This window comes from Moschus berezovskii, chromosome 12 (genome assembly GCF_049115385.1).
Source record: "Moschus berezovskii isolate FMDL1 chromosome 12, NW_MosBer_1.0, whole genome shotgun sequence".
NCBI classification, from domain to species: Eukaryota; Metazoa; Chordata; class Mammalia; order Artiodactyla; family Moschidae; genus Moschus; species Moschus berezovskii.
Window position 1 is genome coordinate 68,854,726 of NC_142471.1, and position 19,734 is coordinate 68,874,459.

General features: G+C 59.3%; 2 protein-coding genes across 4 annotated transcripts; one reads left to right on the top strand and one right to left on the bottom strand.

Annotated features, from left to right (window-relative positions):
• Positions 1-15: 15 nt before the first annotated feature.
• On the bottom strand, positions 16-17,615 carry PSD (pleckstrin and Sec7 domain containing). 3 transcript variants are annotated; one of them, XM_055424767.2, is made up of 17 exons: positions 17,182-17,615; positions 13,301-14,037; positions 12,929-13,031; positions 12,107-12,467; positions 10,927-11,367; positions 9,540-9,734; positions 9,293-9,373; positions 8,978-9,090; positions 8,282-8,340; positions 8,072-8,161; positions 4,140-4,183; positions 2,513-2,703; positions 2,340-2,410; positions 2,082-2,239; positions 1,768-1,912; positions 1,352-1,495; positions 16-885 (listed from the first exon to the last, which is right to left on the bottom strand). In XM_055424767.2, the coding sequence occupies exons 2-17, from the start codon at positions 13,952-13,954 to the stop codon at positions 655-657; spliced, it is 3,081 nt and encodes a 1,026-aa protein (XP_055280742.2). In that variant the 5' UTR covers positions 13,955-14,037; positions 17,182-17,615; the 3' UTR covers positions 16-654. The 3 variants fall into 3 exon arrangements, with proteins under 3 accessions (XP_055280742.2, XP_088698413.1, XP_088698412.1); XM_088842287.1 differs by lacking the exon at positions 17,182-17,615 and adding an exon at positions 15,265-15,402; XM_088842286.1 differs by lacking the exon at positions 17,182-17,615 and having other exon boundaries at positions 13,301-15,402.
• Positions 17,616-17,626: 11 nt separating this feature from the next.
• FBXL15 (F-box and leucine rich repeat protein 15) lies at positions 17,627-19,732 on the top strand. Its single transcript, XM_055424776.2, has 4 exons — positions 17,627-17,782; positions 17,955-18,108; positions 18,455-18,960; positions 19,402-19,732. Exons 1-4 carry the CDS (start codon positions 17,730-17,732, stop codon positions 19,589-19,591), a joined length of 903 nt encoding a protein of 300 aa, XP_055280751.1. The 5' UTR covers positions 17,627-17,729; the 3' UTR covers positions 19,592-19,732.
• Positions 19,733-19,734: the final 2 nt, after the last annotated feature.

The following is a 19,734-nucleotide window of genomic DNA, read 5'->3' on the forward strand; positions in this document are numbered from 1 at the left end:
GTGTGTGATGCTTGCCCCAGGAAGCAAATGCCTACCCTGGTCTCAGGCCAGGCACTGGAGAGGGGAGGAGGCCCAGCCAGCAAGTCGAGAGCAGTTTTAATGGAGGTGGAGGTGATACAAAGGGCAGGGCCCACTGAAGGAGGGAAGCAAGGCCGCACTGCCCGGCCTGTGCATGGGGCCTCAGCTTGGACATCCATCCTCCACCTCTGGCAAGGGAGAGGGTGAGCCCTCAGGGCAGAGGGAGGGAAACCAGCTCAACCCCAACTCCTGGCTTGTGTCTGAGCCAGGCCCCAGGTTGGAGGGGGACTGCTGGTGTCAGGGGTGGGGGTGGTCTCAGCAGAAAGCAGAAACGTCAGGTCTCCCCCACAAAAAAAAAAAAAGCATCAAGAGTCCAGGGGCCCTGGCCCCTCCCACCCCCATCCCTGTACGAAAAAGTGCAAAACATTATCACAAAAAGGGGGTCTCAGAGGGGTCCTTAGCCTAAGGCTCCGGAGGCCCATGCCCTAGCCCTGCCCTGCCCCGGACACCGCGTCCGGCGCGGTCAGGCCCTGGACCGAGAGGCCCTCACAGGTGGCCCAAGGCCGGCCTGGGCTTAGGCAGAGCTGTGTCATGCAGGTGCCCGGTGGGCACCGCCCCCCCACTCCCACCCCCAGCTCAGGGCTTCCACCGCCCACTGCCTGCCCCTGCCCGAGCCTCTGAGTCAGGACACTGAGCCCGGGGCTGGCTGGAGGCGTTGGGCAGCAGGGAGAGACTGGAGTGAGCAGGGGGGAGTCCATCCTCCGTGCCGCCGGCCTGGGCCACTGCTGCCTCTACCGCATCTAGCTCTTCGCTGCCCGCTTTCAGCTTGACCCGAAGCAGTGCTGCGTATGTGCCGTAGCGGGATTTCTGAGGCAGAAGGGCAGGGGTGAGCCTGCTCGTCCCCCTCTGCCTGACCCACCCCATCTGGAGCAGGGAGCCAAAGAAGGCTAGGAGATGCCAGGTTCTCGCCAACCTCTGAGGCCCCCGAAGCCCCCAAGGACTGACTGTGACCACACACACCCCTGGGTGTTCTGGTGCCGTTCTCTGGACTCTGTAGACTGCCAGCTGTAACACCTCATGTTCCTGGAGCCTTTACCAGAGTCAGTGAAATGGAGTCCTTGACAGAAATCGGCTCCCTTCATCACCCTAGTGGGGACAGACTACTGTCCTCCCTGTCCCACTTGAGAGGAAACAGGCTCATGGCAAGAAAGCTGCCCGCCCAGGGTCACCCAGATAGTCCCACTCTGAGCCATGCCCTTAACCACGCATCTGAGCCTGTGCATGGGACACAGAGGCCCTGATGGAGCAAGAGGTGCCTGGGCTGGGAGCTTACCTCAAACTCCAGATATGCCTCCTTCTGCCGCTGCTCTTCAGCCTCCTTGCCCCGGGCCTTCTTGGCCAGTTGCGTGGCCCGATGCTCCCGCAACTCACTTGCCATGGCCTTCAGCTTGGCCTCATGGGTCCGCACCTGCTCCTCCTAGGGGCCAGGGGAGCACGATCAGGGTTACTCTGGCATAGACAGTGCCTTTGTGCAAGGTTTTTGAAAAGGTGCCCCTTCCTCTGGATGAACAAAGCACCCTGTGTCTGGGTTAACTGACTGGATTTCAGCCTCCACAGCCCCCTGCATCCTGGTGCGGTGGACAGCCACATCATAGGCAGCAGCCTCGAGTGTGGTCGGCCTAGGCCAGCCCCACTCCAGCGCCCCACTTGCCCCAAGGCACCAGGAAGACATAAGGTGGGGGAGGCTACCTGGGAGAGGCGGGTGGCAGCGCTGGGTAGCAGAGGGCGGCTGAACTTCTTCTGGGAGCTGACGGCAGCTGGGAAGGGGGGTGCAGAGAACATGGCAGCCACCACATTGATGCGAGTGATCCAGGACTGCATCTGCTCCAGGCTCCTGGGGGGAACAGCACGGCCACCTGGGACTGGGGCCAGGGATCCATCCCGCGATGGCAGTGCTGGCTCAGTGTGGCCTGAGAAGGAACGAGGCAGTCCGGGGACAAGGGAGGGGAGCATGCTGGAGGTGGGGGGAAGGGGTCTGGGATGGGCCAGAGGAGGGCACTCACGGGGCCTGGAAGAGGAAGACCCGCCAGTCAGCAGTGCGCAGGTAGAAGACGTGTGGCCTCTTGCTGTAGTCACTGGCCCGTGTGGCCAGCGCATGGTGGATGCTGATGGCATTCTTAAGCTCTGCCTCCGACAGGGCTTTCCCAGGCTGGTACTCCTCCTGTGGGGCGCCCATCTTGTCCTGGCCAATGTCCTGTCCCAGCCCAGCCCCTCACATCCCCTGAGCCACCCAGCCCCACCCCTTTGGGCTGGCCTCGCACCTTCTGCAGATAGAGGATCATGCCCTTGAGGATCCCATGGAAGTTCTTCCAGCCGCGCTTGCCCCGAGGTGCTGGCGGGTGGGCAGAGGTGGGGGTGAGGAAGACAAGTCAGGGGGTGCCTGAGACAGGCCCACTCCCATCCCCCTCCCAGGCCTTCCCACCTGGCCACGTACTCTTCCTGCAGTCAGGATCTGCGTGCACCTTTCGCACCAGGGAACCGTGCTTGTAGACTGCAGCCCCGGGTTCGGGAGTCAGATCCAGGAAAGGGCTGGAGCCGCTGCCACTGCCCCCGCTGACCCTCTTGATGACCTTGGGGTTGGGGTCGGCCAACTCAGACAGAGAGCGTCTCAGCTCCTCCTCGTCTCTGCAGGTGTGATCACCTCAGAAGGGCAGCCACAACCCTGCCCCCACAACCAGTCCTGACCTCTGGCACCCAGGAAAGCTCTCCAGTGTCTGTGGAGAAGGGGGTGGGGGGGCTGCCCCTCTTCTCCACAGAAGCAGCCACAGAGGGTGTGGCTCTCCTCAGCCTGAGGCTCCTGGAGCCACATCTCCACCCTCAGACCAGGTGGCCCAGGGTGCCGCTGTGCCTCCCCAGTCAGATCAGGGCTCCTTCAGCCAGCATGACTCTGTCCCCATATTAGAGCTCCCATGGGCAGGGCCATGTCTGTCCCTCCTCTCTTCACATGGACCCAGCCCCACCCTCTCCATTTCTGCACACACACCCCTCACTCCCTTCTGCACTAGGGCAGAAACGTCTGACTCAGCTTCTCAACCACACCCAGCACCAGGCTTTACTCACAGCTTGTTGGCTAAATGGTGGCAAGAGGAGCTTCCTAGTGGTTCCCTTGTACATCCTGGTCTGCAGGCTCTGTCAGATATCATCTAAAGGATCTGATTCCATCTTGGTACTCCCTCCTCAAAAACCTGCAGTAGCTCCCTGCTGCCTCCCACATGGAGCCTACACCACAGCCACGCCAGCACTGTCTCCTTCCACTCTCCATTCCAGTCAGGCTACCTCCTCTTGCTCTCCCCACCCCACACTCCTTTCAGCCACCATGCTATTTGCCTCCCAAATATCAACTTCCCTCTTTCTCTCCCCAAACAAATTTTCCTCTCCTTCAAGGCTTGGTTTCCTTCAAAGCTTCCTCACAGAAGCTTTCCTTGATCCCCCCCTGTACCCCAGTCCTGAGCTTTGCCTCCTCTGACGAGCAGAGGGAGCTCCCAACTAAACTGAGCAGTGACTGGACTCTCAGCAGATACCTTCAAGTATGAGTGACCCATTGACTGTTTAAATGAGGGCTGTACTCTCAGACTGGGGGATTCAACGCTAGACCTCCTCCCTCAGACTAGACTTTTCCAAGACAGCTCTTAAGTCTTTCTGTTTCACTGGGGCTGCCAAGAGTAGACAACTCTGGACTCCCTAGGACCCAAGAGGGGGCTCTCCCTCTTATCGGTCAGAGACTCGTGACCAGAGACTTCTACTTTCCCACTTGGATTGCTAAAAAGACCTCCCCGTTTTGTTTCAGCACCCCTCCTCCCATGCCAGTTGATACTGGCCAGCTACCTAACCCAGCTTGTCAAAACAACCAGCTAGAGACAAGACACAGGCCCCACATCCAGGCGGGATCTCCAAAAAAGGAAGTGAGGCGGCCTCATAGCCTCTCATAGTCTCACCCACCTCCCCTGTCTCACAGCCCCATGGTTCACTCAGCCCACCTCAGTGCTCTCAACCCCTCCAGGCAACCCCTTCCTGACATCTCATTCCCCCCACACCCCCCTCCAGACATCCCCAGGACTCACATGGCCCATTGCAACTTTTCATTCTTGATGGAGCTGTACAAGGCCTGGGAAGGAAGGAACAAATCAGGGGGGTGGGGGTCGATCCTGGGAGAGGTGCACCAATGCCAGAGCTCAGAGCCCTCCCTCCCAGTCAGGGGGAGGAGACAGAACTGGGGGTAAGGATGGGTGTAATGACCAATGACCCAGGCTGTAGAGTGAAGGACAGGACCCAGGCCCAGATCTCCCACTTGAGATGCAGGCCAAGTGTCTATGGGAAGAACGAACTATTACCATGTGTTATTTTTTGGTGGGGCTGAGCCGTGAGGCATGCAGGATCTTAGTTCGTTGACAAAGGATCAAACCCACAGCCCCCATATCATATTAGGTGGGAACTTGGAGTCTTAACCACTGGACTGCCAGGGAAGTCCCAGTACCACGTGTTTAACATAGGGCAAGCAATTAACACAGACATCCCAGCACATGGTTGATGTACAATATGTAGTAACTGCTATTATTATCTTTGGACTTCCCGGGTGGCACTAGTGGTAAAGAACCCATCTGCCAATGCAGGAGATAAATGTGGGTTCAATCCATGGATCAGGAAGCTCCCCTAGAGGAGGGCACAGCAACCCACTCCAGTATTGTTGCCTGGAGAATCCCCTGGACAGAGGAGCCTGGCCTACAGTCCATGGGCTCGAAGAGTTGAACACGACTGAAGCGACTTAGCATGCATCTTTACTGTTGTTATTGTTAAGGGTCATCCTATTCAGATCCTGGGTGGGGGAAGCACGGCTCTAGAGGGAACGGAAAGAGAAGCCTAAGAAGCTCTCCTTTTCCCAACCGCATCTTTTGGCCTATTTCCACAGAATAAACCCACACAGAGCATATGGAGAAACTGAGGCCCAGGAAAAGGACTTTCGCTGTCACCTCCCTCCTTGGCTAATAGAGAACACGCTCTCATGGCTCCCAACCCCAGGGCAAGCGGAGCGCTTCCCCCAACCCAGACAGCCCCACCAAGCCAAACGCCAGGGTGCTCCAACCCCTGCCCATGCCCGTACCTCACGCTACTGGGGAATAGACATTAGTCTAAAGGGCAACCATTTTAGCTTCCAAACCCTGTGCACCGCAAACTCCCTGTGAACTCCTGAACCAGTCCCTTCTCTCTGCGGAGTGGCCTGGGGGACCTGCAGGGCCTTAGGGCGGTGGAGGAGAGGCTGAGCTCCAGGAGCGCGCCGCGGACCCCTCTTCCTGGGAGCGGCCCGCAACACGGGCTCACCCCAGTGCCTCCCACTGTGGGGGTGCTTCCACCGGCCTGTCTGTGAGTGGGTGTGTCCCCAGCATGTGCGGCTAAGTGTGTGGTGTGTGGTGGCGTGTGCTGCTGCCTGCCTGCGAGAAGCTGGGTGCAGTGGTGACGTCGGCACCTTCTCCAAGATGGGACACAGCCCCCCTCCGCTCCCCACGCAACATGGTCTCTGACTCTTTCACTGTCCACCCACTGTGCCCAGCCCCAAGTGCCAAGCATCTCACCTGTGCGCACCCTGTCTGGGGTAGGTACACCCCACCACCTCCACCCCACAGCACAACCCAGACAGGTGCACACAGCCCTCCCAGCACAAGCCCAGCCCACACTCAGCATAGCTCAGAGCCCAAGCCCTCACTCTCCAACTCTCTGGCCAGGACGCTGAAGTGGTCGCTGAGAGCCGGCCTGCAATCGTGTCTCCAGCCTCCCAGTTCATCCCCTGCCCCCTCTCAGCACTTCCGTTGGTCCACAACCACGTCTTCCTTCCAAAAGTCCTAAGCCCCACGCGTGAGCCCCATATCGTGCGCTCACCTAGAAGGACCCTTTGGTCTGAGATTCCCAACTTGATCTCAGGGCCTCTTGCCCTACCCTCTCCATCCATGCCCAACCCTGGCTACCCAGGGTGGTCTACCCAGGGTGAGCTCTGTCCCTGTCGGGCTCCCCCTCGGCCCCAGCGAGGCCCCCCTCGGCTCGTGCCGCCTTCGGCGCCTCCCTCAAGCCGCCCCCTCAGTGGCGCGCGGCCCTCAGCAACCCCCTCGGCCGCCCCACAGCCTGGTGTGAGCTGCGGCCCCACAGCCCTCACCGCCTTTTTCTTCTTGCGGCTCTGCAGGCGGCTGACCACCAGGTCGGTGTAGAGCACGGGCTTGAGACTGCGAGAGCGCTGCGGCCAGCCGTAGCACAGGGTCTCCGCGCCGCGGTGGGTGCGCCCATAGCGCACGGAGCACAGCGAGCGCGAGCGCAGCCGCCCGGCGCTGCTGTGGATGCTGTTGACACCGATCATGCTGGCCTGGCCGGCGCGCCGCGGCCCCCGGCCATGCCCCCGTCCGTCCTCGGCCCCGGACTGCCCGGACGGCCCGCGGACGGCTCCCCCGACAGCCGGCGCAAGCGGCCCGGCCCGGCCCGAGCCCGGCCCGGCTCGGCTCCCACCGACGCACAGAGCGCGCGGCGGCGGCGCGGTCGGCTCTGCAGCTTGGCGAGAGCGGGAGGGGGGCGCCGACGGGGAGGGGAGGGCGAGGGCTGGGGGCGGGGACGGCGCAACAGGGAGGCGTCCGACCGAGAGGAGGGCCCGCGGCGCGCCGTCGCCGTCACCGGGGAGGCGCCTGGGAGAGCCAGTGGGGGGTTCTGATGGGGAGGTGCTGCTCCAGGGGTGCTGGGAGGTTGGGGCTGTGAAGGAGGGCTGCTCCTGTAGGGTCTGGAGCGCCCCCCGGACTCGGCAGAGTAGGGTGCTGAGGATAAAGGTCGGAACGCCTCCTGGTGGCCCTTTTCTCATGGAGCCAGAAGGGGCCGAGAGGCTGGAATCACCCACCTCGCCGAGCCGCAGATACTTCAAATGCCCGTGTGTATACCCCAGATCACGCTCAAACACCCCACCTTACATACATCCCAACTAGCCAGATGCACCAGTTCACACTCACCTCAAGTCACAGTAGAAATTCAGACGTACACCTCAAATTTTACAGTCTTTAACTCACATACACCCCCCTACTCATGGACACATGTCATAAACCAGATAGCCAATTCGCAGATATACACCCCAACACACACAAACACGCAACCCATACCCCCAACTCAGATACACTTTACATCATAAAACCTAAGGACAAACACACTCCAAGTCAGACAAACCCCTTTGGTTCACCGATACCCTAAATCACAAGTGTACAAGTATACAACTAAACTCAGTATATATCCCAACCATTAACCACCCCCAACTCACAAAGGACAGCCCCACTCAGATGCAGCCCCAAACTCAGAAGCTCAACACACCCCAAGTTCACAGACATGCCTGTGCTGTCACACGTAGGTGGTGCCCGGGGACCCCCTTGACAACTCTGGGAGTGCAGGCCTCCTCGGATAAAGCACCACCGGATCTGGGAGAGGAGTGAAGCCACGGACCAGGACACCCACCTCCTCCTCCCATCCTACCAGCTCCAGTGTAGCTAACCCTCAGGTTCTGGCACCCGGGAGCAGGGTCTGCCCATTAAGGGCCCAGAAGCTCACTATGTAGTCCCAGTTTCGTGCTAACTGACTTCGTGATCTTCTAAAGCCTTTGTCCCTTTCATGCCCCTCTACCTCCGGGTCCCTCCCGTGCAGCGGTACCAGGGAGGCCTTTACACCCCAACCCAGTGAACACTGTAGGAGGGGCACTAATGAAGGCAAAATACAGAGTCCAGGGCCCACTGATTCACGTGTTCTCCAGACCAGTTCCGCCCTCCCGCACGGCCTGCGGGGATGACGAGAGCGCATGCTCCGGGAGAGCCAGTCCTGTGGGGGCTGGGGGAGGGGGCGGTCCCCAGGCTGAGTCACTAGAGCCCAGGCTTCCACAGCAGGAGCTGGGTGCTTTCAGGCCCCTCACCTCACCCTCCTTAGAAGCCTGCTATCAGGTCCCCAGTCCCTCCCCTCCGGCCACCTCTGCCCTGCCCCAACCTCCCACCTTGAGCAGCTCTCTGGGGAAGTCGCCGCCTTCGTTGAGGCCTTCCAGGTTACCAATGAAGTCTCCGCAGGTCATGCGCTTCCCGATGTTCTAATGGAGGGCACAGAGGCCTGTCAACTTGGAGGGGGGAAGGGGCGGTCCTTTGCCTCCCAGGCCTTGAAGTCTCCGGAAGGGGTTTTCCCATCTCCCTCCCCGCAACCCCCCACTCACGTGGCCGTGGAGATCCGTATTGAGTAGCATGAGGGCGCAGGTCAGCGTGTGCGCACCGTCTAGGGGAGAGTTAACATTTAGCCTCGGCTACCTCCCAAGGGATCTTCCCACAGCTCCCTTTCTCTCTCTTCCAGTCCATGCCCTGCCCGCTCTCGGACCCTCTTGGGCCCACAGCCACACTTTTCCTAAGTCCTGGACCCCACTGGCAAACCCCTCCAGAACAAAGACCTCTCTCCTCCAGCAAATCCCTCAGACAGGACCTCTCCCTCTTCTTCAGTCACCCTACCTAACTCCCTCAGGTTCTGGGGACAGCCCACTGCTCACACCCAATACTAAGGTTCCTCTGTGTCTATGCATTAAACACAAGCAGCTGGGCCCCACACAGTTATGCAGGCCAAACAGAATCCCTACTCAGGTCAAGCACTGTCTTGTACATATATGTGAACAATGGCATGCGAACACACCTGCCACGTGCCTCCTCATAGCACACACTAGCCTCTAGCGCTGTACCTGCCCACAGGCACAGTTCCACATCCGTGCAGTCATACCAGTATTGTCTGCATACATGCATGCTTCCATGCCTGCAAGCTCGTGCACTCATGTACTTCTGCACACACACTCATGCCGCTTTGCACAGATGCAGTACCCATCTGCCTCCATGACCAGACAGGAAAACCCTGACCCTGGCCTCCTCACCCTCTGAGGACAGGGCTCCAGGATTACACTGGAAGTATCTCTGGGAGAAGTGGGCCAGCACACGCTCCCGTTCCTGGGTCTCACCCATTAAGGCCAGCTCCTTGAGAAACACCCTGGGGAGAGGAGAAGAGGGGGCATGTCACTTCTACTCAAGGTCCCCTCACCAGGCAACTCTGGCTCTTGGCCATGCCATCAGCTTGGGAAGAGTGACTTCAGGGCAGTTTAGGGGAGGCACAGGGCTCAGGGGATCATAACTGAAGCCCTGCACACCGGGCCTAGAGAGTAGGGCCTGCTCTCAAAGGGTTGGACACCCACCTGAGAGCTTGGTCCAGAGTCATGCCCGTGAAGACAAAAAACTTCAGGTACTCGCCAGCCACAAGTTTGCTGAAGTCATTGCTGTGGGCAGGGCAGAGAGACAGGTGGAGTCTCAAGGGCAAGTGTCAAGGGGCCAGGTGGGGGTAACATAAAGACCTGGGGGTATCAGATATAGGGGATATGGAGGTGCTGCCCACAGAAGGCATTCCTTCTCCCCCCATCCTCAGTCCCAGCCCAGTGTCTTTACTTCTTGCCCAGATGCCGGGCCACATCCGCCTTCCTGAAGCCATCTAGTCGGTACAGCCTCTTAGCGAGGCGCTGAGCAGCCTCCAGGTCTGCTTTCTGCCCATTGGACAAGGTGTCAGTGCTTCCCAGGGCCAGCCGCTCTGTGCTGTCCAGCTCTGAGTCCGAATCAGACACCAGCTGGTTCAAGGGTGGTTCGCTGCCAGGGTAGAACACCAGCTCAGAGGTGGAACAAGCCCTCAGGGGCCATCCAGATGCTTCCTCTGCCTCCAGACCCAGTAGACAGAGAAGGAAAGATTGGGACATGGGGAAGGCATTTTTCTTTTCTCCAGAGGAGATTCTTTCCATCAGGCTAGTCTAGCATTACCACTGCTCTGTGGAAGTCCTGCCTTAAATCTAATGCACATCCATCTTGCTGCTGTGGGAGTTCGGGCTGCTTTCCCCCAAACTCCCTAAGTTTGCTATTAGACATAGATTCCCCATCCCCACACTGGCCCTACTGAGGACAGAGTCCTCTCTCTCTGAGAATATGGACAGAGACAGGATAGATGGACTGCTAGGGAGGAACAGTGGAGGGTCAAACAAAGATGAGAAGCAGCAGGGACACTCTCCTGCTCCTACGTCTTTCCTCTTCCCGCCTTTTAGCAACAGGAGTCTCCTCTGTGGTCCTTCTCTTCCACCCACAAAGAAGTAGGCTCTGGGGTAGAGGGGATAGGGGGTCAGAGCACACCCCCTCAGCCTCTGTCTCCTCCTCCCTTCCCTTCCCACCCCAGCTGCTCTACTCACAAAGCCACCTGTCACCCCAGAGACAGAGGCCGGAAACTCCTGGTTGCTAGGCAACCCTGTCTCCCTGGCCACCCCCTCCTGTTGCCATGGCTTCAGTGACTGAGAGAGTAGCTGGCAGAAGGGAGAGCAGAAAGGTTAGACTGGTGAAAGGACTTCCTGGGGAAGGGTGAGAGACTCCAGATTGGAGGGGGTAGGCAACATGGGAGAGAGGCAATAGGAGAGACTGGTGGCTGATTCTTTGGGAGGAACCTCTAGGCTGGGGGGTGGGGTAAGAGCAGAAGAATTCTAAGCAGGTTAGAGGCTCTATGTAAGGAGGGAAGCGGCCTTCTAGAGAAAAAGGGTGGTGTTCTCTAGGGATCCTTCTATCCTGAACCGTGGTTTTACAAGTCACTGGGTCTGAGACCAAGGTGGCAGGCTGTAAGGGGCTCCCACTCACAGCCACTGGAAGTAGTCCTCCAAATGGGAAAACACATCTGTATCCCCTAACCACCCGAGTCAGGAGTGAGGAATATAAACCATATTTTCACATTCAGGATCCATCCCTTGGAGCAACTGTTCCTGGAACTCTAGGGCCTGAGGTCTGAGGAACCAAAGGAATCACTCACCTGCCCAGGGGTGCTGCCCCCAGTCCAAAGCTGTCTTCTGAGTGGCAGGGACTAGGGGGATCCCTCCCTGGGGCCTGCTTGGCTCCAGCCTCTGCCTCCTCTTCCTCCCCTCTCTGTGTCCAAGGCCCATCAGCAGCAGAGCTGGTACCAGAATCCGGTTCAAGAGGAGCAAGTGGGGCAGGAGCAGGCGGATCAGGCCTGGGGGCAGGGGGTTGGGGAGGCAGCTCGAAGGTGAAAAAGGGGCTCTGGGTCGGGCCAGGTGAGGCCAGGGCCTCCAGTGAGGCGAGGCTGGTGTAGGAGGTGCCTTTGGCCCGGTGTGACTCCAAGATGGCTTCAAACACACAACTGAAAGAGTCAGGCCCATCAGCCGAGGGGCTGGTCCCAGGTAGAAAGGGCAGAGGTGACTTGAGAGGCCCGGAGTGAGGCATTCGGGTACCTGGCCTGCAGGGGCAGGGAGAATCTCTGATCAGGGGCCTAGAGGACAGCTCTCAGGTAGCAGTTCACTGAGCTTTCACACCAACTCTGTGAAGGGGATTATCATCTCTTTTCACAGGCTCCCAGCCCCTCCCAAAAGTTACCTGGCTTAGGGCTCCCCACCACAGGTTCACCAAGCTATACAGTGCCCCCAGAACACCCCAGCACTACCCATCCCCAGTACCCAATCCCTTTCCTCTCTCACTCCCTGCTAATCTCCCTTTCTCCTCCTTCTCCCTGATCCTTTCCCCTCCTGCCATTCCATTTCTATTTCTGGCAACATCTTAGGAGAAGAAGATGAGGCTCCAAGCTGCAGTGGGGTGTGAGACAGAGGAAAGCCCCCACACTCCACATTCTCCAGCCGGGATCCAGGATCTACACTGATGCTCCCAAGCCCCCAGGCTTGATTCTGGCCTCTCACCCTGCCCCCCGTCCTTCCTTAGAACCCCTTTCTTCCTCTGTCCTTGCGTTCCTGCCCTCCTGGGTTCCTGCTGATGGCCCCCCACAACCCCAACCCCAGTTCTCTGCCAGGCCACAGGCTTCCGTCCAGAATCCTGTGCTCCACCGCCCTGTCAGCACTCCAGCTTGGTCCTGACACTCCCAGCCCCACCCTCATCTCTATCCCAGTCCCTTGGAGCCCAACCCTGGCTCTGGGTCAGCGGGAAGGAACACGTCACTTTCCTCCTCCACTCCCCCACTCACTCACCGGGCCCCTTCTGAGGCCTCAAACACTTCGTCGTCCACATCCTCTTCCCCACCTGCCTCATCCTCGTCCTCATTGCCACTGCCCAGGCTGGGATGAGGGCCAAGGCATGGGCCAGGACGTGGGGCAGGTGGGCGGGCAGTGCCAGGCAGGCCCTCAGAGCTGGGCTGACTCTCGATGGCCGAGTCAGCCTCTTCCCGCTCAGTCAGCACCTCATCGATGTCGGTCTCGCGGTAGCACCTCAGGGGCACTGTGTCCAGGTCCGTCTCGGAGTACTTGGCTGCTCGCCCCACAGCCACCCCAGAGCCCTGCCCTGAGCCCACCCCAGGTGGAGATGGGGGGGCCTGCTCTGGGGGCTTAGCACCTGCAGTGTGCATAGGCATCCAGGTCAGCAGGTTACTCAGGTCAGCTCCCTGTCCTGATTCTGTTCTCGGAAGGAGCTCTCCCCCACTGCCTCATATTGGCCCGAATTTCTTTCGCTGTCTAGCCACCATTCCTCCTGCTACAAACTCAGCTTGTTCCTGGTGAGGCTCCTTTCAAATCAAGTTCTTGTCAAACAGTTTTGAGGGGCCTGAGGGAGACCAGCCTCTTTGCTCCTCCAAGGAATGGCCCTTGATATCTTGCCATTCCCCTCCCTCCACTACCCAGCTGCCATCCCCAACTGCTATCATAACACGAATGGAAAGACTGAGGCTTAGAGAGGCATTAGCTGACTCAGAAGCCCAGGAAAGGACTGGGGGAGTTTAAAGGAAGGCTCCCTAGCATACCATGGCTTCTGTGGAAAAGGCCCTGTCCCGTTCCCCTGGCCTCAGTCCCAGGCCTTACCTGAGCTGGGGGGGTCCAAAGAGCCATAGAAGAATTCCCATTTGGCTCGAGCGATTCTCTGGGCATGAGAGGAGACTTCTCGGGGTGAGGACCAGATGTCCCCCTAAGCCAAGGAGGGAGTCATAGACACAGGCATCCAGAGAGAAAACCAGACATAGAAAGACACAAGCACATGGGACAGAAGCAGAAGGAAAAACATACAGGGACAGAGGTACAGACACATAAGGACAAGCACAGAGAGCAAGAAAGAGGCAGATTTAGCGCAGATCGAAGAATTCAGAGTGATAGGCCCAAGACCACCAAGGAGACAAGACAAGCCTTGGCCTTCGCTGGGTCTCTGGGGTTGCAGGGAGCCCAAGAGAGATCACATACCTGGTTCAGGAGTCCAGTGTCAGCAGGTCCTCGGAATAATGTGGCCAGGTGCTCAGAGGGTCCCCCCAGCCCATTGGGGAGAGAGGAGTAAAGACCATCTGCTCCAACCTGGGGTTGAGTTGGTGGTCCCTGTAAAAGGCCCTGGCTGCCAGGCCGAGCTGAGCCTTCTCCAGCTGGAAGCGGGTCTGATGTGGATGCTTCTAGCCTCAACTTTTGATGGGAGCCAGGCCCAAGGGCTGGGGTGGGCCTGGGAGGAGAGACCCCACCCAGGTCCCAGCTCCGACTCAAGCCTCCAGGAGCAGGCAGCCCATTCAGTGGCTTCACGCTGGCCTTCTCCACAAAGCGGAATATGACCACAGAGCTCCGGGCCCCTGGTGGGGGCTGCCCAGTGGGTGAAGTGGGTGCCCAAGGTGAGGGAGCAATGCGGGGTGAAGGGGGTCCACGCAGAGGTGTACAGGGCGCTGTCACACGTCCAAGCTCCCGGCTTCGGGGACCTGGACCTGCCACTCGCCGGAGTAAGGATCCTGTGCTGCCATACATGCTGGTTGGGGGGCTCTGGGGCACTGGGCCTTCGGGGAGCCAGCGGCGTGGGCATCGTGGTGGGGAGATGGCACAGTCGCCTTCCGAGCAGAAGCGCATGGCACCCTGGGCCATGCTGGGGCCGGGGGTCAGGCTGGAGGGGCAGGGATGGCCAGGCCAGGTGGGGAGTGAGTGGGCAGCATGCTCTTCAGACAGGCCTGCAAGAGAGGAAGGGGAGCAGGGGGTGAACTGCTGGGGAGTCAGGAGGATGGGAGAGCAGAAACAGGGAGGAGAAAGCCACTGGGCACCAGGGGTCTAGCCCACCCTGGGAATATGGCAGCACCAAGCCCACCCCTGGGGGTGGTGATCAGTCCTCCTGCTGGGCTATTTCCATGGAGGCCTGAGGAGAAAAGAATTATGCCCCAGTGGGCCCCTGGCTCCTCTCCTTTCTGTCTGGGGCCCCTAAGCATCACCCTGGGAGAACCAAGGAAGCTGTTTCAGAAGCTGAATGAGCCCAGAGCCACTGTGGCATTTTGGAACTACTCCTGGTGGGGGAGGGGGAAGACTGCTACCCCACCCTCACGATCAGAAGTATCAGCCAGCCATCATCATCATACGGCCAGGGGCTTCCCACAGTCTCTCTGTGGGAGCCCCTCACTCAAGGGGAGGGGACTCAGGCCTCCTGGAAGGAGAGGGAGGAAGAATAGGGGTGGTATATAGGGACATGAGAGGCTGAGAGGCACAGGTGAAACTCTAATACATACATGCTGAATGGAAAAAGGACATTCTTGTTCTCCACACAGGTACACACACTTATGTGTGTACACGTAAGGACAAATAATGTCAGTACACAGCTAACACATTCATAGGCAACACCCTCCAGCACACAGACACAAGCACACACACACATTGCTTAAAGACACACCCTCACACACTCTCACAGTCATAACAAATATGTGTGTAATGGAAAGGCACATGCTTATTTTACACACATACGCGGCAATCAAACAGAAACACACAAAGAGATACCCAAATATACACACGAGGCCCTCATTCCACAAGACACACAGAGACACAGGTATATCAAACACTCACAGAGACCTACTGGTCACAATCAGACACAAATACAGATGCCTACTCACACACATACTTAAACAGGGACATACACCCTCTCCCCTAACCCCCACCAGTCACTGGTCTCTGAGGGGAGGTGGTGGGGCTGAGCTACACCAGACCCCTCTCCCCATCTCTCTCTCCACCCCCAGGGGTATGACAGATCTTGTCCAGCCCAGGAACGACCATAAAGGGATAAAGGGGCCCCTGGTGGCAATGCAGGGTAGGGGCAAAGGTCCGGAGCAGCAACCTTGCCAGGCAGGTTTCTGAAGCCCAATCGGGGCCCCGTGTGCCCTCAGTGCAGCCCTGGACTCAGCCGCGTCAGTACTCACCGCTGCTCGCCTGGAGCTGGGGCCGAGGAGAGGCAGGGGAGAGGCTGGGCCCAGCTCAGCTGTGAAGGCAGCGCGGCTTCCGCTTGCTCCCGCTTGCTCCAGGCCCGCCCGCCTCTCAGTCCCTCCTTCTCCCCCCTACGCGCGGCTCAGAGCTAATCCCCCACCCACCCACCCCCCGCCCTCTCCTGGGGCCCTGAGCCCCAGAGGCTGCCCCCTCTTCTCGACACTAGGTCCCTGCTGGGCTCTCCCGCCAACCTGAGACCCGCCCCTGACGAGGGGGAGGACGTATGGAACCTCTGGTCTGTTCTTCAGACCCTCACATGCCCCACCCCAATCGTGTCCACGTCCCTCTCGTCCACCACCCCCTGAGCCGCACGCGGGACCCAACTGCACACGCGTGTCCCGCTCCAGACCCCACGCGTGTCCCTAGGAGGTTGCCACATGACCTGTTATATGCCACACGCGCTCCCGCCCCCACGAGCACGCGGCCGCGCCAGCACACGGTATAGGTGTAGACTGGACCTGCCCCCTAAATCCAAGAGATCATCAATTTATGGAAGAAATATCCAGAGAACCCGGCCTCAAACCCTCCGGAGGTTCTGAGTCTAGGACCCAGGAGACACAGCCCTGACCACTCGCCAAGGATGCAGCAGGAGGGATGTTAGTCAGACTTCAAAAAGAACTTCCTTGCTGCCTGAGTTAGGCATCTTGCCATCTGGGAGTAAGAGGCTAGACGGAATAACGCCTGGACTAGAGGAAGTGGGAGACAGGCAACCCTTGTGCCCTTGGCCAAGGTAGAAGCGGGCCCAGCTATTTTAAGAAAGCGCCGCTAGAGTTTCTATGGCAACTGCTCTCCTTGGGAACTCCAAGGCAGGCAAGTAGTGACCTCGGAAGGAAGAAGGGGTCTATTCGAGCGGTCAGGGGGCGCGAGAACGTGCGAGGCGGGGGTGCGCGGGGCTCACCGCGGGGAGGGGCGGCGCGGGCTCGGCGTGGTGCTGAAGGGGACAGCGCCAGATTTGTCGCACTGCGCAGGCGCAGAAGCGCGAACAAAGCTGGGAGTGGGAGGAGGCGCGCGGCCCGAGGTGGTGCGCGCCCACTTGACTCTATCTTAGCAGAGATCTATCCTCCAAGCTACCGTTTCCCAAGCAGGCGGAGGAAAAGGGAGCAAGTCCCCCACCCAAACTGATCTTCCCTGGTCCTTCCCCGCAGCTGTTTACTCTCTTCTCAGCAGCATGGGAGTAGGGGTGGGGGAGGTTGGAGGAGTGTGAAAGGAATTCGGGGAAAAACAGGACGCCTGGGTTCTCTATCCCGATTAGCTTGACCCCGGACAAGGTGCTTCCTCTCCAGGGCCTCGGTTTCATCTTTAAAGTGGATTGACTGAATAGACCTGTCCACCTTGCAGAGGTGCCTGAAACCTTGGTAATGGATGGGAAGCAGTTTTCGTTATGAAGAGGCAGGTGAAAAGGTTGCACGAAGGGACAATGCAACTCTGCTAGGGCGGGGTTGGGGGTGGGGGAGCTCCTAGGAACAGCAGTAGCCCTCTGCGTCCTTCACACCCTCCCTGATGGGGAAAGCACGGCTCCAGATGTTCCCTGGAGCGGACTCTGAACTAGGATCTGGGGACGCGGTGAGAGGACGACCCAGAGTCTGAACCCAGAGGTCTGGGGGGCCGCTGCCCTAGGGCGGGCCCAATCGTAGACCTCACAACTAAATCCCCAGACCAACGCCAGGCCAACCGAGAAGCAATATTCTTGGTGGGCCGACCTGAACATTTACTCTTCTCAGGATTCCAGACCTCCTGGGTAAAGGAAAGGACCCAGTTGGAGATATAATCCCTCTGGCCCCCAACATTTCTCCCCAAAAGGATTAAACCGTTCCAAATCTTCTGGGAGTGGAAGGGGTTGAATAGTTCTGTACCTCACAATCAACCAGGGATGGGAGGTTTGGGCAAATTTTCTTCATTAGGGAAGATAAATGCTAACTTTGCCCCTTCAATTCATTCACCAATTCGTGGGCATCCACTCCATGTCAGACAATGACAGCCTGAACAGTTTCTCCCCATTTTTCAAACTCGCTAAATGCGACCAGAGGGCAGAGAAAGCAGGCCCAGAACCAGAGAGTCTTGGCCCCGCCCCTTATACGTTTGGCTTTGCCTGCTCCTCCCATCACTTCACTTAGACGCGGCCACTGGCCCCAAACGAAAAAAGTTAGTCTCTGCTGCACCATCGCGTTCTTCAGCCTCGAGTCTCAAGCCCTATAGCGGAGAAGGCGAGGTCTCAGTTTACACCATCGGTCTGTTCCGCCTTCGGTTTCGGGATCCATCCGGAACGCTTTCAGATAGTATCCTCAGTGAGCCGGCACTCGATTGAATCGGTCTGTCTCTATAGCTCAAGAAGGCGGGTTTGCTGCGCCCGCTCCAAGGCCATAGCGAGAAGACCTTACTGCGCACGCGCAGTAGGCAGCCGATGGAGCCACCGATGGACCCGTCCGGAGGGGAGCAAGAGCCCGGAGCCGTCAGGTACCGAGCACCGGAGGGGCCGAGAGAGGGAAGAAGGGCCGGGGGAGGGGAACTGAACCAGGGCCTGCTCTAGGGGCCGCTTTTAGGATCCTAGGCTCAGGAGCATAACGGAGGCGGACTCGCAGGTAACAGTGACCCGGGGACGCAGCCGCCAACGCCCTTTTACCCGCAGGCTCCTGGATTTGCCCTGGGAAGACGTGCTGCTCCCACACGTCCTGAGCCGGGTGCCGCTGCGCCAGCTGCTCTGGCTGCAGCGCGTCAGTCGGGCTTTCCGGGCGCTAGTGCAGCTGCACCTCGCCCGGCTGCGCCGCTTCGACGCAGCTCAGGTGAGCCTGGGGCTGGAGCCCCGCCCCCTTCTGGATACTGCCCCCCCCCCGCCCCGCCTCCAACCCCCAGTCCCCAGCCCGGAACCTCCAGCCCCTAGCCCCTCTGTCAACCCTTCCGGATCTCCCGTGGGCCTCTAGGAATGCCTAGGAAGCGATCCACCCAGCGAGAAGTACTCTCAAAGGGGGAGTACCCAGGGATCAACTTGAGGGCTCGTAGGGTCTCTCCTGGGAGGGCAGGTGCCAAGTCCCGAGGACAACCTGCTGCCAGGAAAGAGCTCCTCAGGGGCGAGTAGGCAGAGTCCTCCCCCGGGAACAGCTGAGAGTCAAGGTGCCTCTCCGGCCATAGGTGGGTCCGCAGATTCCGCGGGCCGCATTGGCCTGGCTGCTGCGGGACGCCGAGGGGCTGCAGGAGCTGGCGCTGGCGCCGTGTCACGAATGGCTGTCGGACGAGGATCTGGTGCCGGTGTTGGCGCGGAATCCGCAGCTGCGGAGTGTGGCACTGGCCGGCTGCGGGCAACTGAGCCGCCGCGCGCTGGGGGCGCTGGCGGAGGGCTGCCCCCGCCTGCAGCGCCTTTCGCTCGCGCACTGTGACTGGGTAGATGGGCTGGCGCTGCGCGGCCTCGCTGACCGCTGTCCGGCCCTGGAGGAGCTGGACCTCACCGCCTGCCGACAGCTCAAGGATGAGGCCATCGTATACCTGGCGCAGAGGCGCGGCGCAGGCCTTCGCAGCCTCTCACTAGCGGTCAACGCCAATGTAGGGGATACCGCCGTCCAGGAGTTGGCTCGGAACTGCCCGGAACTCCAGCACCTCGACCTAACAGGGTGCCTCCGCGTCGGAAGCGACGGTATCAGGTGCCTGGGCCTGGGGTCGTTGACATAGGAGAAGAGCGATCGCTTAAGTCTCTGGGGGTAGGGGCGGGCTGTAGTTGGCAGAACTGGGGTTTCTGGATCTACTAGCACGGAACCGCATTCTGAATAGGAAGTGCCTCCAGGAATACCTAGGCCAGAGATCCCATAGTTGAAAAACTTTTCTGAACTCGTATTTACACCTTGGGAGATTTCAGAAACAAAGTCAGATTTCTGGCTGTTCTTCAGCAAGGGGAAAACCTTGCAATCCTGGGGCACGAAGTCTCTGGTTCACTGGAGGCATTGGGTGTATGACCTCAAATTAGGCCCCTTCCCTCCTGTATGGAGGGAAGTATGCCACAACTGGAGGGAGACTGGGCTCTGCTTGCTCCCCCACCGCGTGTGTAGCGGCTTCACGCCTTTTGCCTCCCCCTGCTCCTCCCCCAGGACTCTGGCAGAGTACTGCCCAGCGCTGCGCTCGCTGCGGGTGCGGCACTGCCACCACGTGGCCGAGCCCAGCCTAAGCCGCCTGCGGAAGCGCGGTGTGGACATCGACGTCGAGCCGCCGCTGCATCAGGCCCTGGTACTGTTGCAGGACATGGTGGGCTTTGCACCCTTTGTCAACCTGCAGGTCTGACCCGCCTGCTGATGGGCACAGCTGGACTGTGTGGCGGGGGCCTCACTGCGAACTGTAAGGAAATTGAACTGTGGGGGCCTCTGGTGAGAGGCCAGTGCCCTGCCCCACCCTAGAGCTTCAAATAAAGAGCTTTTTACCCCCTC

Bases quoted from the DNA above. Each gene is read 5' to 3' on its own strand.
- PSD (XM_055424767.2), bottom strand. From the start codon at position 13,954: ATGGCCCAGGGTGCCATGCGCTTCTGCTCGGAAGGCGACTGTGCCATC. The intron at 13,032-13,300 runs GTATGTGATCTC...TCCTTGGCTTAG, and splicing joins ACACTGGACTCCTGAACCAG to GGGGACATCTGGTCCTCACC. The intron at 8,162-8,281 runs GTGAGTGGGGGG...GCCCTCCATTAG, and splicing joins ATACGGATCTCCACGGCCAC to AACATCGGGAAGCGCATGAC.
- FBXL15 (XM_055424776.2), top strand. From the start codon at position 17,730: ATGGAGCCACCGATGGACCCGTCCGGAGGGGAGCAAGAGCCCGGAGCC. The intron at 17,783-17,954 runs GTACCGAGCACC...TTTTACCCGCAG, and splicing joins CAAGAGCCCGGAGCCGTCAG to GCTCCTGGATTTGCCCTGGG. The intron at 18,961-19,401 runs GTGCCTGGGCCT...CTCCTCCCCCAG, and splicing joins GTCGGAAGCGACGGTATCAG to GACTCTGGCAGAGTACTGCC.